The sequence below is a fragment of the Pygoscelis adeliae genome, unplaced genomic scaffold (genome assembly GCF_000699105.1).
Source record: "Pygoscelis adeliae isolate BGI_AS28 unplaced genomic scaffold, ASM69910v1 Scaffold66, whole genome shotgun sequence".
NCBI classification, from domain to species: Eukaryota; Metazoa; Chordata; class Aves; order Sphenisciformes; family Spheniscidae; genus Pygoscelis; species Pygoscelis adeliae.
The window spans coordinates 10,979,924-10,996,102 of record NW_008825167.1 but is presented as its reverse complement, the minus strand read 5'-3'; the positions used below and the strand labels follow the sequence as shown (position 1 = coordinate 10,996,102).

The 16,179-nt window shown below is 40.1% G+C and overlaps 1 protein-coding gene across 1 annotated transcript in view; it reads right to left on the bottom strand.

Annotated features, from left to right (window-relative positions):
- The window catches only part of EVC2 (Ellis van Creveld syndrome 2), a 78,453-nt gene extending 62,683 nt beyond the window's left edge, over positions 1–15,770 (bottom strand). The window contains exons 1-5 of the mRNA XM_009328846.1: positions 15,721–15,770; positions 8,144–8,304; positions 7,548–7,613; positions 2,694–2,880; positions 509–618 (exon numbers count right to left, since the gene is read on the bottom strand). Of these exons, the coding sequence (XP_009327121.1) occupies positions 509–618; positions 2,694–2,880; positions 7,548–7,613; positions 8,144–8,304; positions 15,721–15,742 (546 nt within the window). The 5' untranslated portion in view covers positions 15,743–15,770. The remainder of the gene's footprint in view (positions 1–508; positions 619–2,693; positions 2,881–7,547; positions 7,614–8,143; positions 8,305–15,720) is intronic.
- Positions 15,771–16,179: the final 409 nt, after the last annotated feature.

Here is a 16,179-nt window from a genome sequence, read left to right as displayed (position 1 = left end):
TGGGGAGACAAACAGCACCACTCCAAACATTCCCCCCTTCCTTCTTCTTCCCCCAGCTTTTATATACTGAGCATGATGTCACATGGTATGGAATGTCACATGGTATGGGATATCCCATTGGCCAGTTTGGGTCAGCTGTCCTGGCTGTGCCCCCTCCCAGCTTCTTGTGTTCCTCCAGCCTTCTCAGTTGGTAGAGCATGGGAAGTTGGAAAGTCCTTGACTAGTATAAACACTACCTAGCAACAACTGAAAACATCAATGTGTTATCAACATTGTTCTCACCCTAAATCCAAAGTACAGCCCTGTACCAGCTACTAGGAAGGAAATTAACTCTATCCCTGCTGAAACCAGGACACATGTATTTATAAATTCACGGTAAACAATCAGAGGGCCTAAAAACTTTCTTTTCTTTACTTGGGGCCCTCTTTGTTTGGGCAGCGAGAACCCCCCCGGGGACTTTTTTTTTTTTTAAATTGTGAAGAGCAAAATAAAACTGTGAAGGAAATACCTGTGATGAACTCCTGAAAGTTAGCTTCACAGGCAGTGTCAAGACCCTGCCATCCCACATTTCTTTTGCATCAAGAAGTGCAGAGTAGTTGATTGCAAAGTGTTCTCCACCTGTTAAAACAGGGAAAAAACCACCCAACAGTGTAGATTAAGCAGGTGAGGTACATCTGCCAGTGCAATAGTGGCCTCTAAGTAATTGTGTCTGCATTTTCTTAAACAGAGCAGTAGCTACGCTGACTTGAAAACAACCCAGTACAGTTGCACATCTTTCTTTACACAAGAAGACTGGGTGTGAATGTCTGAAGAGTGGAGCACCCAGCTGTGCTCAGCTGCAGTTACAGTTGTTTGCAAAATTTGAAAAGCAAGTTCAGTATGAATAAAACATCTGAGGAGCTCTTTAGGTTCCCCTTTGGACTGTGCTTCCTCACCAGCAAAAGTGCTCTCCTAGGAACCAAGCTGCAATAAGCTCACAACACTGACTTCAAGGGAATTTAGCAGAGGAGGCCTACCAGCATAGTCCAGAGAGGAGGGATATGGGTAGATTTGCTGTGTCCCAGGAAAGTTTCTCAAAGATCCCTGGGGAAGGCTTGGGACAGCACTGGAGCTTTTCCTTTCTGACACGGCAGATGCAGCACATCCAGTGTAGACAGTTCCTGGCCACATGAGCCCAGCAACATCCTTTGTATCTGCTGCCTTTAAGAACTCCAGCAAATTTGGCCCAGGATCTGGAAACTGCATGAAATGATGCCTCAAGCTACCAAAAGGCATCATGTTTTGACCGATACTAAAACTTAACATGAGATATTTAAAAATAATTTTTTTTATAAAATGGACAACCTACATTATAACCACTAACTGGTTGGTTCTCCTCCCGTTGAAACCAAAGAGAAATCTGACTGAGATTTCAGCTGGATTTTGATTCATAGTGCATTGCAGCACTGAAAAATTATTATGGCTAACATGCAGCATGACAGTACATAGGCCAGTGTAGGCAGAGCCTTTCTGTCCAGCCCTAGTGGCAAAGTATGGGCTGAGTCCAGGACTGACATAGGAATGACCAAGCCTTAAACTATGCATAAATCTGTTTTGCTGGATTTTCTTCCACTTCCGTATTCTTCATGCTGATTTGTGCAATGTATACGGGCTGGAAAAGCTAGCTTCAGTTCCAGATTCAGTAATTATAAATAAACTAACTGTTCCAACTTGGTTTACTAGATCAGCTATGCAAGCCATTTTTGTTCTTTCTCAGGGATCATTCTTTCTTCGGAAACTGTTGAGAGCCAGCAATTCCTTTATGTTTTCAAAAAAACCAGTCCTGTAATCAGTACCACTACTCACACTGCTGTTATTAGAAATGGAGTCTGGCTATCCATCTGCAATCAGACAGCAGCCCCAGGTCTACTTATTTCCCTTTCCTATTTCATCAGTAAAACACTGTCATAACCCTAGATACTTCAACCATAAACAGATATCACTGAACACTTCCGAAGCTCCAAGAGAAATATCATGACTCTCAAAAGCAAGTTGCTAATTTTCTATGTGCTTGTGCTTAGGAAAAAGGAGATGAAGAAATCAAGAAAGGTAAAATTTTATGAATGTGCAATGATCCAACTGCTACCAAAGGAAGAGACTGACTCCAAGAGTGGAACAGGTTTATCTCTCTATGACCTGCTTTGATTTTATAATTTGCTCAGTCTGGGGAGAACAGATACTGAGAAGAGCTGCCTTATTTCTGATGAATCATCTTGCCTGCTTGCATGGCCTTTTGCAATTCCAGTGCACCTCAATACCTCAGCAAGCCAATCTGCCATGCTTGGCTAAAGAAGGAAGACTCATCAGATATGATGAAAATGGCCTGTGCAGCAGCTTTTAAAAACATCCAAAATGAACAAAATACTATCAGGAAAGATTCTGTTTCATTTTGATGGCAGCGACTTTTACAGAGTATAGGGGCTCACTTCTGGGCCTGGGAGATCAGAAGCAGTTCAAAGGTGGGAGTCAAAATGTGAGTTAATAGAATTGTAAACTGCAGCACAAAACCTTTCCCAGAGTTTTTCACCTGTATTAACTGATAATCAGAGAATTTACACCACCATAAATACATAAATAAATAAATAAATATTGTGATTTGAACAGATGTTCTTCCACACATGTAATCAGAGGTACTTCCCTGCAGATTTTGTTACCTTGCAAGAATCTTTTCCTGTAAATCTGTATGCCATCTGTGGTCTCATTACCACTGTTTTTTTGAACATGTAGACCAGTGATATTGTCCAAGAGGATAAGATCTGTAACGTTTGTTGAGAGCAGTGTGTTGGTGTTGTTAATCAGAAGTGTAATGTATGCAGTTTGAGGGTCATGTTCAACATCCACCTGAAAACAGAAATATTAGTATTAATGGTGCAAAATGGCAGTATGTGCATCTTAACAGCAAAATTCATAGTCTTGATTACCAACAAAAGTTCATTATATTTGTAAACTTATATTCTGAAGGCATCCTGAGCGACCTGCAAATGGCACTACACTCAGTTTGATCTCAAACTCCCAAGGGGATTTTAATTTTTGGTATGTCAAGCTGCTGCTTGGAGACAAAGGGACAAAAAGCCAGAAGTTGGAAACCCAGCTCATGCAGAGCCAGAAGTGAAAACAAGAATCTGAATATCCCCATGATACCTCATACAATACAGAACTGGATCATAACTTTATAACCACAGTCTGGAAAATTCTTAACTTTGAACTTCTGTACCACGAGGATGTTTCTTTTGCAAGCTACCCTGGCTGCAAATTCATTCTCTCCATGCAGTTTTGGTTTCTATTTCCCTTTTTCCACAGCAACCACACTCTCCAAAGGGTGCCAGCTGCCTTGATTCGCTGTACCCATGGGAGCGCTGATGGAGCCACCAGTGGACTTGGAGTTCACAGCTCTGCTTCCTGTTAGTGGTGAAGTTCATAAGATAATCACCAATCTCTAGCAACATACACTCACATGATTTTAATTATTTATTCCGTTAGGCCGTTAACTCTTGTTGAGTAATTATACCCTCTAAATGAAATTACTTTGAGCACAGAGTTGCTGACTGACGTCTCACCTTCCAAATCGCCTTCCTCCATAACCCATATTAAACCAGAATTGTCTAAAACTTTATCAGGTCTATAATATGCTGGCCTATAGTATAGCCATGATGGCATATCAGTATTCTAATAATGACAGCAAATTAACACTTATTTAACTAACCAAAGTATGATTCAGGCCGAGCCTTTCTCTTTTTTCCTCCTCCTTTTTTGGAGATGTCTACTCTGTATCTGGCCACCAGCAAATATAAATAACAAAGCAGTCCCCACAGAAATTAGGTCCAAAAATAGGAATTGTGACAGACTTCAGAAATCACACCAGGGTTCATGGCAGCCACAGGGTTCGACATATATGGTTATAATTTCATTGTGCACTATTGATCTCTGTATTTCACACTAATTCAGTATAGAAACAGATTACAGTTTTAGGATAACTTATGAATCAAGGAAAAGAAACACTTTATTGAAATTATTATTGCTTAGTTTGCATTTTTCTATTTAAGTGACAATAATTAAAGTACATTTCAATAAATCTGTTTATATAACTAACTCTCTTTGGTATACTACACTAAATTTTCCGAACTTATTACAGGAAGTTCAACCTCAATTGTATTAAACAAATTTTATGGAGGAAAAAACCCAACTATTTATTGTACCAGATTCTGCAAATAATTGTCAGCATGTATAAAAATATGCTTAATCATATTTGTGAGGAAAGCACTACCAATTTCATATTTTTGTATATCAATTATACCCCAACATTTATGAGACTTAAAATCACCAAGTATTAAAAATATGATATATTTTGGGCAGATTTTCTCTCTCCTGGTTTCTGAACTGGCATGATGCAGTCAACGTGCCTTTCAACCTTTCCCGCACAGTCACAAAGGCTAGAAACTTGCTTTAAAAAGCACAAACAAAATGAAACAGGAAAAAAAGCCTCAAAGCCACACAAAGAAAATCCAAAGCCATAAAGCAGAGACCCTGACGCAATCACCAAAACAAGAAAACACACCTTGAAAGATTCAAGGTTCAAACTGCACAAGTTGTTAATACTGTATTATGCTCCACAGTAAGCATGGATGGGCTTGTGCAGACTAACATGTATGCACCAGCAAAAGAGGGACCTGGGGAAACAGGGGGAAATAGAAAAACTTTTCCCCCCTTCATTTTCCCATACCTTTCCCTTGCTCTTCTGTGAGATGAAGGCAAAAATAAGGATTTCAGGGTCTCTTCCTGTGCTTCTAATCATGCACAAATATATTCCTTTACATTTGGGGAGAGGGGATGTAAAGAGTAATTTAGCTTAATTCCTAAAATAAAAGAGGCAGAGCAAGTAGCATGTGTATCTTCACAGGTACGTGGGGGAATATGGCAGCATTAGTCCTCTCCTTCCCCTAGGCAGGAGGCTTAATGCACACTCCCACACACTGTTCATTCTCCTTCTCCAACCAATTTTGCACTTTCTCTTCGTTTTGTTTCGTTTAATAAAATTCTTAATTCAGTGACTAAACAAAGCAACCCTTCAGAGGTATCCCAACCATACCGCCTATCTCCTACCACAACCTTCCTCAGGTGGCCAAAAGGTCACATTTGTTGCATTTCTGATTAATATTAAATACATGCTTTGTATTCTTTATTTTTGACCGGCAGTCAGTTTTAAGCTAAATTGCAAAGGGATTGAAAGAATTTGGATTTTTTTTCCTGATAGCAGTGGAGAAAGCAGCAGATAAGAATCAAGCAGCAGGGAAGCTCTTGGGTTTGACATCTCCAAGAAAGAACCTCCTCCATACACTCAGTGTATGGATCCATTGGGATCAGCGGCTACTGGCTCCTTTAAGTTGCTCCTCTAATTTGCCTGAAGTTGTTTTTTCTTGCTTTTGGAGCAGATGATTATGCTGCCAACCATCTACAGGAACCAAACCCAATGGCAGTCGCTGATGATGCATAAGTGCGTACTCCATTTTCTCTCTGCTGCTGAAGCACACCGTGTGTGTCATCACCCCCTGCAAGCCATGTCACTTCAGGTACCTGGGAGAGCAGAGTGAAAGGACCACAGCAAGAGCAAGGACATGCTAGGAGAAAAGACAGGAGGAAGGAATTGCCATGGAAGTGGAAGTAACAGAGGATCTTTGGGAATAAGTTAAAACAACTAGAAACAGGAAAGGAGGAAAAAAATGAAGGATCATAGATGATCTGCAACGCAAGAATGCTTAAGAGGTTGAGAAACGAGTCACGTAAATGTGTTAAAAGCCAAACAGTCAAATTTAAAGATTTACTTCAGCTCTGCCAAAGATTATTGTCATTACGAAGTACTATTACAGAAAAGTTCATGTCATACTATGGAATGAAGCTCTTAAAGGACCACATTTCTGGAAAGAAGGAAGGGACTGCGTGCTGGAAGCACAGGTATGATTTAAACACCCCAGTTTCAATAAGGGTATTTCTGCGATAAGGTGTTGGAAAAATCCTGACTCCAAGAAGTAAACGTATGTCATCTCCATGGTCTGAGGAGCCACTCATGGTAGGAGGGGGAAAATGTGCAAAATTCACTTTTTTCCATTTAAAACAGCTAAAGACCACCATATGGCCGGTCTGTCTCTTAGCAGGAAAGCATCTGTTCAGACAAATTAGGATTGAAGTAGATGACAAGGTAAGCAAAGGAAAATAAAATGTGAAATGCATTTGAAAGTGGAAGACAATCCCATACAATTGTATAGTTTTCAGTAATTTACAACTAATAGCACTGCAAAACTATTTTCTGATAATCCTAGCATCTACAACAGAATAACTTTGATCTTGTACAGCAGGATTTCACAATTTTTAATGAGCCTGTGTGAGGCTGTGCTATGAATAGCAGAAAAAAACAACACGTAACTGTCTCAAACTCTGTTTCTGAGAGGCTCTGATATAAAAATTGGCAATCTACAGCTGGAAAAGTGGAAGATACTGTGTTATGGCTTATGTCTGAAATGCTCACTATTCAGCCTCATTAATTATGATATGCCGCCATTTCAATAACAACATTATAGGTAATTAGTGCCATGAGATGTGACGCTATTCATTCTTCTCTATGCAAATGATCTGGTGCAGGTTATAATGTCACCTCTTCTGTACTGGTTACTGAATCCTCTACCCTCATATGCAGCATTTCAGTGGCTAAATTCAGATTTGTCTTAAAGTTGGATGTGCTTTTTCTCTCCAAGGGACAGGGAAGATGAACTGTCTTTAATTATAAAAATTCAGACTTGCTTCATCCAGTGTAAAAAAAAACCCAGGGGAAAAAAAAAGAAAGGAAAAATAACAGTCTAGGTAAATCTATGCCACATAAAGTAAAAATAAAATGGAAGGTTTAAAATTTCCTTATAGTAGGGAGGTCTTTGCTCCTCATAAGCATTTTACACAAGTTAAATGAAACCTTTTTTTCATTAAATACTGTATTGTAGCTGAGTCCCACTGAATATGCAGACTACGACACACTAGCTCTTCTATGGCTGTGTGATAGGATGCCCAAAGACACAATGGGCATCACGGGGCTCAGTGCCCCATCCTTCAAAAGGAGTCTATACTTGACACAGGTAGGGCACCCATGGTTGAGCCAGGTGAGTATCTCAGAAGGCCTATCTCATCCTCTGAAGAAGTTTGTCTCTATCTCTACCCAGCCTTGTGGCTGATTTCTAGAGTTCACTGGGCTTTGCCCATTTATAGTTTTACAAATTCACACTGAGGTATTTACTTTGACCACAATCCAAAATCCCCTGGAGTCTGAGAGAAGATTTTACCGACTTCCTTAAGTTTTGAATCAACATTGCAAAACTGTGCCTCTCACAGAGGGTGCAACTATCTTAACATCAAAATGGACGTTCTCCCAAATACTCAGCATGGGCACAATTCTGTTCCCACCTTTTAAAGGACATTTGGGTACAAACTTCCTACCAAATTAACAAGATAAATGTAAGAAAACTTACCACGCCACATTTCTGAAGGGTTATTCCAAATCCAGACGACACTGATATATTGGACACATCTTCAGGCTGTGGAGGAAGCAGAAAAGTCTACATAGTGTATGAAAATATCGTAATTCACAAACTGCAGCCCAAGTTAAATTATGTAAATAATGAGAAAAAAAAATTAGGGGTATTAATTGCCTTCAAATTTAAGAGCTTTGTTATCCCAATAGTTAATCCTTTTTTCTAGTCCAAATTTGTATGAACTACTTACTCCCACAAGTAATTATTAGCATCTTTATTGATATATTAATCTTCTGGCTATCACAATTCCCTAACAAAATACACTACGCACAAAGTTCATCAGACTATACAGATCCGTTTTATTACTGTCTATCAGAATTTACACAGCAATCACATAGCTGTATCTGTCACAATAATTCTTTGGAAGTCTCACAACTAGCTGGTGTTGCTGAAGCCATCTCAAGTGAACATAATCACCCAAGACAGAATTAGAAATGTACTAATTGGGCAGTAAATTCCCAGCAACGTTCACTTTTGACATAATTGCTACAATCCTTACAAATATTAAAAGTGGCAAACCATCTTTTACTGACCAGCTGGCGGTTAACAGAAGACTCTCGTTTGAACAAAATCTTCTTTGTCCATGAGGGTATCAAAGCAAACAGCGAATGGCTCCACTGATCATCCGAGGCTGCAGAAGTCAAGAGCCGGTGAGGGGCTTCACTTGCTTGAATGACCAGAGGTAAGGGCATTGCTGAAAACCAAGGCAACGCTCTGCATTAGAGCTAAATCTGGCTCCTGGGCGGCAGCCACTTGGTGCAGATTCCAGCCAGGGATGGGGCTCGTGGTACCTGGTGCTCTGTGTGCACACAGCGACCAGTACACTCTCCCTCAAAGCACTTAAAATCAATACAGGTAACAGAGACGTGAGGCCAGACAAGAAACAGAGATGGGATTTGCTCCACAAAACCCAGCAAGAGTTAGAACAAAACTGTTTCCTACCTAGGGAACTCACATATACCCCACAGAAAACTTCTTGCCATTGAAATATAAAATATCTAATGCATGAATAAAAGGTTTCAGCCTTAAATCAACTGTTAATATTTTCAGCACAAAGGAATTTTCAGCAAAGCATAAATAACTGAAGCACTGAGTGCCCTCAGTGCTCAGGGTATTCTGCTTCAAAGATACAGTCTGCCAATTAACCATTAACCACGTCAATACATATTCAGAACAAAAATACTTCTCAGTTGAGTAAGGGTCTCAGTTACATTTCAGCTGAATTGGAGTGCCATCAAATCAAATGTTCCTCAATTTAGTAATTAGCAATATAAATGCCAGCTTATACTCTTATATTTTTATGAAAGATTAGTCCATAATATCACACAAAATTACAAGAACGGTTTTGAAATCACTTTCATCTACTAAAGTAAAAGCACCTATGACATTAATAAAAGGAGCTTATACTAAAAATCAATAATTTAATATACTAAATTGTCAAAAGGTAAAGCTGCTGAATGAAGAAAAAAAAGTCATTAAAATTTCAAAATGATAGTTAGCTGTCTATGTTTAAAGAAGATTTTTTTCATTCTTTGCATAATAGTTCTCATTTATTACTTATTTTGAAATCCCGTATTTTAATAATTAGCAATATATATTCATATGAACAAAAACTCTCATTGAAAAGCAAAGATTTTTGGCAAATTACATTTTTCTATAAAGTTTTCATTTTAAAAAATCCTATTATATGTTAATGAAATATGAAAAGCTGAAGATACTAAAATCCCATTAATACGAGAAGCAGCATTTTTTTGAAAAGACACTGCTTTGATGGAAGAACAGTATAGAGAAATACTGTTAGCTGTAAATATAAAAGACATGCACAGAGCATTCAGAATTGGACCCTTAAAAGGAGGTCCTATAAAGGGCCTTGAAGCATTGATGCACATGAATCACTGAAAAGATTTCTGTTAACGTAATGGATGAGCAGGACGCAGGCCTGCTGCTTACAGAACCCAGATGGACATGTGCACCCTGGGGAGCTTCACTGTCTTCCCATGCTAGAATACCATGCTTTTTATTTGGGAGGGAGTGGTTTATATTGGACAAAACTGTGGATATATGGGCCAGGAAAAGCTAGTTGTTTACATTTTACGATTAGTTTTAATTCACTTCTCTAAGTTTTACTGAAATACTTAAACCACTGTTAAACAATGCAACAGACTCAGACTAATTTAGGGACTGTAAAAATAACAAGGTAAACTTGGTGAGAACAGCAATATGTATAATTACAATACCAAATGTCTGCATATCTCTGGGGTTGGAATTTTTTCAGGGTAGTCATGCATGGCATATTTCCGTTTCAAGACTAAGCAACAGCCCAAATCGCTCAGGATGACGCCAGTGCTGAACTGTAAGTGCAATGCAGACCTGCTAGTTACCAGTCTGAGCCCACCTGGCCATGGCACTGCCCAGCAGAACCAAGTATCATACTATACCCCACCTCCAATGGCTCTAAACCTATGTTCTGACTACTGAATCAAGCCTCTTCGCAGTTTTGTACAGATATATCCAAACATTGAAAAAGATTCATTTTACATTTACTGTGTCTCTCCTATATTAATGCAATTGCCGTCCCATTCCTATGGAGGTGGAGCACCAATTCTCCTTTTTGTTTTCTTGCCAGACTACAGGAGATGCACTTTCCTTTGTAGTAACAGAAACCCTGATTGAAGACAGGGAGCTTCTTTGTAGGGTTTCATAAAGGGTCAGAAGTCAAAATGGCAAAATATATGGGCTGGGTTGAGCAACTACTGCCTTGAAAATGCTTCTTATTTAGCAGATCATTTCCTTCTGTCTTTTGGATGAGGGAGGTCAGCCAACAAGAAGGGGGTAATTGCTTCGTAAAATATATTTTGTTCTTGTGCCCTATGCAGCATGACATCTCCATCAGCACACCCAGCTGCACTTCTCATGTGAAAGGAAATCCTGATACTCCCCTCTGGAGAGTATCAAGTCCACAGTAACCAATTTAATTAACTGATCATGTTCTTTGACTCTGAATTAATCTCTGGATTACTAATTACACAGATGAGTCTGTTTTCAAGTTGTGCTTTGTCATCACTTACAATCCCGAGGTAATGTGCCCAGCTCCCAGCAGAAGTCTCCAGGCACGTTATTTGGCTGCTCCACCATCGGTAATTGGAGGTTGGGGATTTTGCAGATTCTTGACATTATGTTAAAGCAGCCTCAACGTTGATGATGAATACAAGGATACTTCTGCAAATTCACTTGTATCTTCCCAGCACTCAGTGGAAGGTTTTGCTTAAATAGATTCAATCAGTATGATGCATGTCCATACAGCAACATGTGCCACTGCCTTCCTCCAGATTTCTTCTCATCCTTCCTATTGATTTTTAACAATATAGGCTGTTTTATAATACCCTGGTTTTCCTTGCTAGTAAAGCAGCATTTTTTTATCTCATTATTTTTTGTAGTATCGACTGTCAGTTAAATAAAATAACTTCTTCCTGATCCACATATATTTAACTGTCACTAGAACATTATACAGCTCATTCCAAGCTGACCTACAAGAACGTTAACTGCTTTTCCACATAACTTGCTGCATACTCTTAACATCAAGACAACATAATTGTATTTATCAATTCACCTACTGTCTCTTTTCAGATAAGGTCCTAGATGGACTGTAGATGGCTGATGATGGCTGGACGCTGAATATCTGAGAAAGGATGGTACAGGCATAACACATTCTATGGTTTTCACGTCTATTCTAGCTTTCTGTTCCGAAATTGGGTTTTTTTACAAATAGATTCACCTGAGGTTGGAAAATACTAATACTTGACTCCTGAGGCCTTTCACTAACAAGCATCGAGCTTTCTTTTGGATACCCTGCTGCTCAGAAGTGCAAGTGCACCATTGTCAGTGCCCCTTCAGAGGTGCATCCCAATTCTGACACTGACTCTGCGGTCTCCTTGTTCCTTCCACTCTCTTTCTTCTTACAGCTTCAATCTCTGCCGTTTTTCTGGCTGTTTTCAGAAAAGCCATTATCAGAGCTGCATGGTCTTCGCTCCCATTAGTTTCTAAATGGTAACTATTCCCACTCCTTTTCAAAAGGGAAACTTTGCAAAGCAGGGGAACAGTTTCAGCTTTACACACAGCCCAAACAGCTCCCTCTCAGCTGGGCTTGCCAGGCTGCCACCAGGTACTCCCGAAGTACAGCACCTCAGGCCAAAACATTTCCCAGCGAGCAAACTAGCAGAGCATAAGGCTTAATCTGGGGCTTTCCTGCAAACATCTCCAAAGATGCCAAGTGAAACAGTTCATCAAAGAAAGGCAGTAATTTCACTTTCTTTTGAGATGTGAGACAATATCACCATCTTTAAGATGAAATTTTGTTTTGTTTTCCTTAATTAAACATTCCACATTTTTACAAGGTATTATCAAGTTGTTAAATATTTTATCTTACTTTTAATTAGCACGTTACTAAAATGTTTTCCCATGATTTAATCCTCCATAAACCCAATATAAACAGATATGCCAGAACCCTGTCTTAAACTGCATATTCCCAGCTAATTACCAGTGCTGGTAGGGCAACTTTGTATTGAATTACAAAATGAAAACCTGAAAGTAAGTATTAACATAGCTGAAACAGCTGGAAGGTTGGTGTAACATTTTACCACTCACATTACTATAGCATTCACTCAGTCCCACATATGCGCAGTGCCACAACAATATGAAATGACAAATGCACAGTTGATCAGAACAATGATCTCCGCTATTTAATGCTGTTCAATTTTCTTTGCTATTCTCCCCAGGTAGTTATTTGCCACTCCTCAGCTTTGTGCACTATTGCTTTGGGTGGTGATCTTTTGCTCTTTTGGACCTCCAGCAGCCACACTCAAGGCACACACAATACACTTAGGAAGGAGAGCTTGCCACGCTCAGCTCTCACTGCATTCACTTGCTGCTCAGGGTGTGCAAATACAGAGAGGATCCGACCTGGTACAAAACGCACCTATCATGTGGAGACTGTGGCGACAGTGGTCTGTGTTCATACGGGCTGGGGGTGGAAGGATGGGTATCTAAAAGAAACTGTCCTCTGTTTGTGGTCAGCATACTGTCCTTTGCTAAGAAATTAGTTTTGTGTAACGACAGGGACCTTCAATGGTAAAGCACAAGCCTTTACCACTGGACTAAACTGGCTGAGTCCTGCACATGTTAGTGGCACAGATGGACCGCCATTAGAAGGGTAGGTATAACAGTATAGTGGCTTACTTGTTCTTGACAGAAGGTTAAGGTTATTCTTGGCCATGGCAATTAAATAGGACGATACAAAATTAAAATAGTCTTACAATAAGTTTGCAGCAAAGACTCCAGTATGTCCTTAAGGCTCCCGTAACTTTACAACACATCCTAACCTGCCAAATTACAGTAGGAAAGTGAAGATTGACAAGTTTGTGAAATGCCAAGTTCAGAATTAAAAATCATCTGACACTGAGAGGAAAAAAAAGCAATTTATCTAAGACAGTCATTCTAATTCTTAGCTGTCAAGGGCTGCATATTTCAAGTCCCACATCTGTAGTCTGATTTGCTTCCCCCCAGAATTTATCAGCAAAGCTTTGAATAATCTTGCTTTATTTCAGTGGGGAAGAAAAGAGTTAAATATACTTGTTTACTACATTTTTGTTGTTGTTCTGAATTATTCCCTGTCCTGAAAACCATCCAGGATACAAGATCCAATTTGGAGTCCTTTCAATTACACACAACAAGGAACAGGCAAAGGTAGTAATTTACTGTATTTCAGTTTTGAATGTTGCCATTAGCTTTTCTTGTTATAAAGTCACAGAAACTATGGGCATCAACTAGACAAAACAAATCTACTTTCCAGACCTGTTTTGAGTAAGTCAGAGCAGACTCGAACATAACTCTCAAAAATCCATTGTGTTCCCCAACCACAGGGCTATTCCGGGATTGCTTTTCCTCATCTTACCCAGAAACAACTCGAAAAAGCTTCCAACAGAAACCCTGAGATCAGTGTGCTGCCACAAACCGTTTCACTTCAGCAGACTGCCATTATCAATGACAAAGGTTTTATGCAGAAGTTCCCATCTCACTGCTTTCATTGAGAACTTCTTCAGTAAAAAATGAAGGGTCTAGTACCTTCATTAAGCAAACCACTAAAAACTTAGCTTTAAATATGTTAAAGATCCATGTTTATTAGAATGGGACAATTCTCAGTTATAAAATCAAGCATACAATTCTGTGCTTGTAGCAGCCCCTCATTTAACACATATATTTATCTACTAACAAAATTGCAGCATTTCATAGAATCATTTAGGTTGGAAAAGACCTTTAAGATCGAGTCCAACCGTTAACCTAACACTGCCAAGTCCACCACTAAACCTTGTCCACAAGCACCTCATCTACACGTCTTTTAAATACTTCCAGGGATGGTGACTCAACCACTTCCCTGAGCAGCCTGTTCCAATGTTTAACCACTCTTTCAGTAAAGAAATTTTTCCTCACATCCAATCTAAACCTCCCCTGGCGCAACTTGAGGCCATTTCCTCTCGTCCTTTCGCCAGTTACTTGGGAGAAGAGACCGACACCCACCTCGCTGCAACCTCCTTTCAGGTAGTTGTAGAGAGCGATGAGGTCTCCCCTCAGCCTCCTTTTCTCCAGGCTAAACACCCCCAGCTCCCTCAGCCGCTCCTCATAAGACTTGTTCTCCAGACCCCTCACCAGCCTTGTTGCCCTTCTCTGGACACGCTCCAGCACCTCAATGTCCTCCCTGTAGTGAGGGGCCCAAAACTGAACACAGTATTCAAGGTGTGGTCCCACCAGTGCCGAGTTCAAATGGACAATCACTTCCCTAGTCCTGCTGGCCACATTATTTTCAACCACTAACAAAAGATATTGCGTGTCAAAATCCTCCAATAGACCCACTTTTTCTTCAGCACCAGAAGGTTCTTCTGAACTACTAAACCACATGCATTTGCTCTCTCAGTGGATGGTACATAATTTGCAACCCATCAGAAAGCAAGATGTGAGCAGCAAAGATGACATTGAGTAAATACAGAAAAAAAAACAAGGAAGCTCAGCAAATCTGAATTCTTTGCTTTCGTATTTAAATTAATAAACTCATTTGTGAATTAGCCATGGCACAGGGCAAAGAAATTAGAGGCATCTCACTAGATGACTGCTTCAGAGTGTGCAATTTCTTGGCAAATGCATGTCATGAAATCATCTCTTAGGGAACTGCAGCCATGGGGTGCATCTATTTCAGACGTTGCATTGCCCCTGTTAATGCACTGTATGAGGATGTCGTAACCTTTCAGGGTACTCATCTCCACCATACTTGCATGAGGTAGCACACTATTTATTATATAAAGAAAATAAAGACCAGAGACTCCGAGAAACTAAGTGATTTGTTCAAATGTACACAAAGAGCCTGCGGTGGTCAGCCTTCAGACGCAGCTCCTCCAAGCTGTAAGGGACTTCTCTAAGTATCAGGGTACCCTATTTCGATCAGATTAGGCTACTACCACTGGAGATGCTCGGTGTATCTGAGATCAGTGACAAGTGTACTCGATACCCATGTAAAGAGTATTAGTATCCCAGCAACACTTCCAGACCCCCTACATCTATGAGTCTTTAACAGCTTGGTCCAGGACAAAGTATATTAGTTATTGTAATTGCAGAGGTCTTTGAAAATAGCTTCCAGAGTAAGTATTGCAACAGTGTTAGTAAATGCATAGAGGTTAAGTTAGCTGAAAAGGAACAAGGTCTTGATCAGCGTTAAGTAACATGTGTTTTCCACAACACTGGGAATGCTGGGCATCAGAGGGTGCTCCCCTACATCATTATGTTTAATGAGGAAAAAGGGCTCCTCCTCAAAATGATTCAGAGCAGGGTACGAACTAAGGGCTTCTCACAGGGGCTCCATTCTAGATGAGCTGTTTAGGGAGCCTAGAGCACCCTCGTTCCTAACTTCTGAGCAAACACACCCCTGTGGCCCAGGATCAAGAGTCCCACAGACGACAGCGGGCCACCAGGGCACAGCTCCAGTCCCCTGCCCACGTTCACATCCATGCCCTGGGAGTCCTGGGACTCCCACAGCGCTGAAAAGAGAGAGAAAACAGTTACATACCTGTCATTCCCAGACATTCCATCTCTTTTTGAAGCCACAGATTACCTTTAATAACCTAAAGTTAATACAGAAGAGAGCAATTATAAAAAAGAACTGTTTTCATAAATGTCTAATATTGAACTCTTACGCTGAATTTATACTTCACAATTAGACAGAACCCTGTTCCATAAAGCCTCTGAGTTTCCTCAAAATTAACTGCCAGAAGAGACACAACATGGCTCTAGAGGTCTCCCACAGCTTGTCAAGCAGTATGAGGCCCTGCTGTCTCCTACTATGGCTATGCACATTTGGGGCTCAAACTGTACTTACACTTCATATTATCAGGCAGAGCCTCTGAGCAATAGTGGAGCAGAAGGGTTTGCTATTAGTTTGTTCTTATAAAATAATCTTTCTTTGTCATTTTCAAAGGCAGATTTGAGGACACAGGAAAATCCAATCACTAGGAGTCAGCAGGACTGT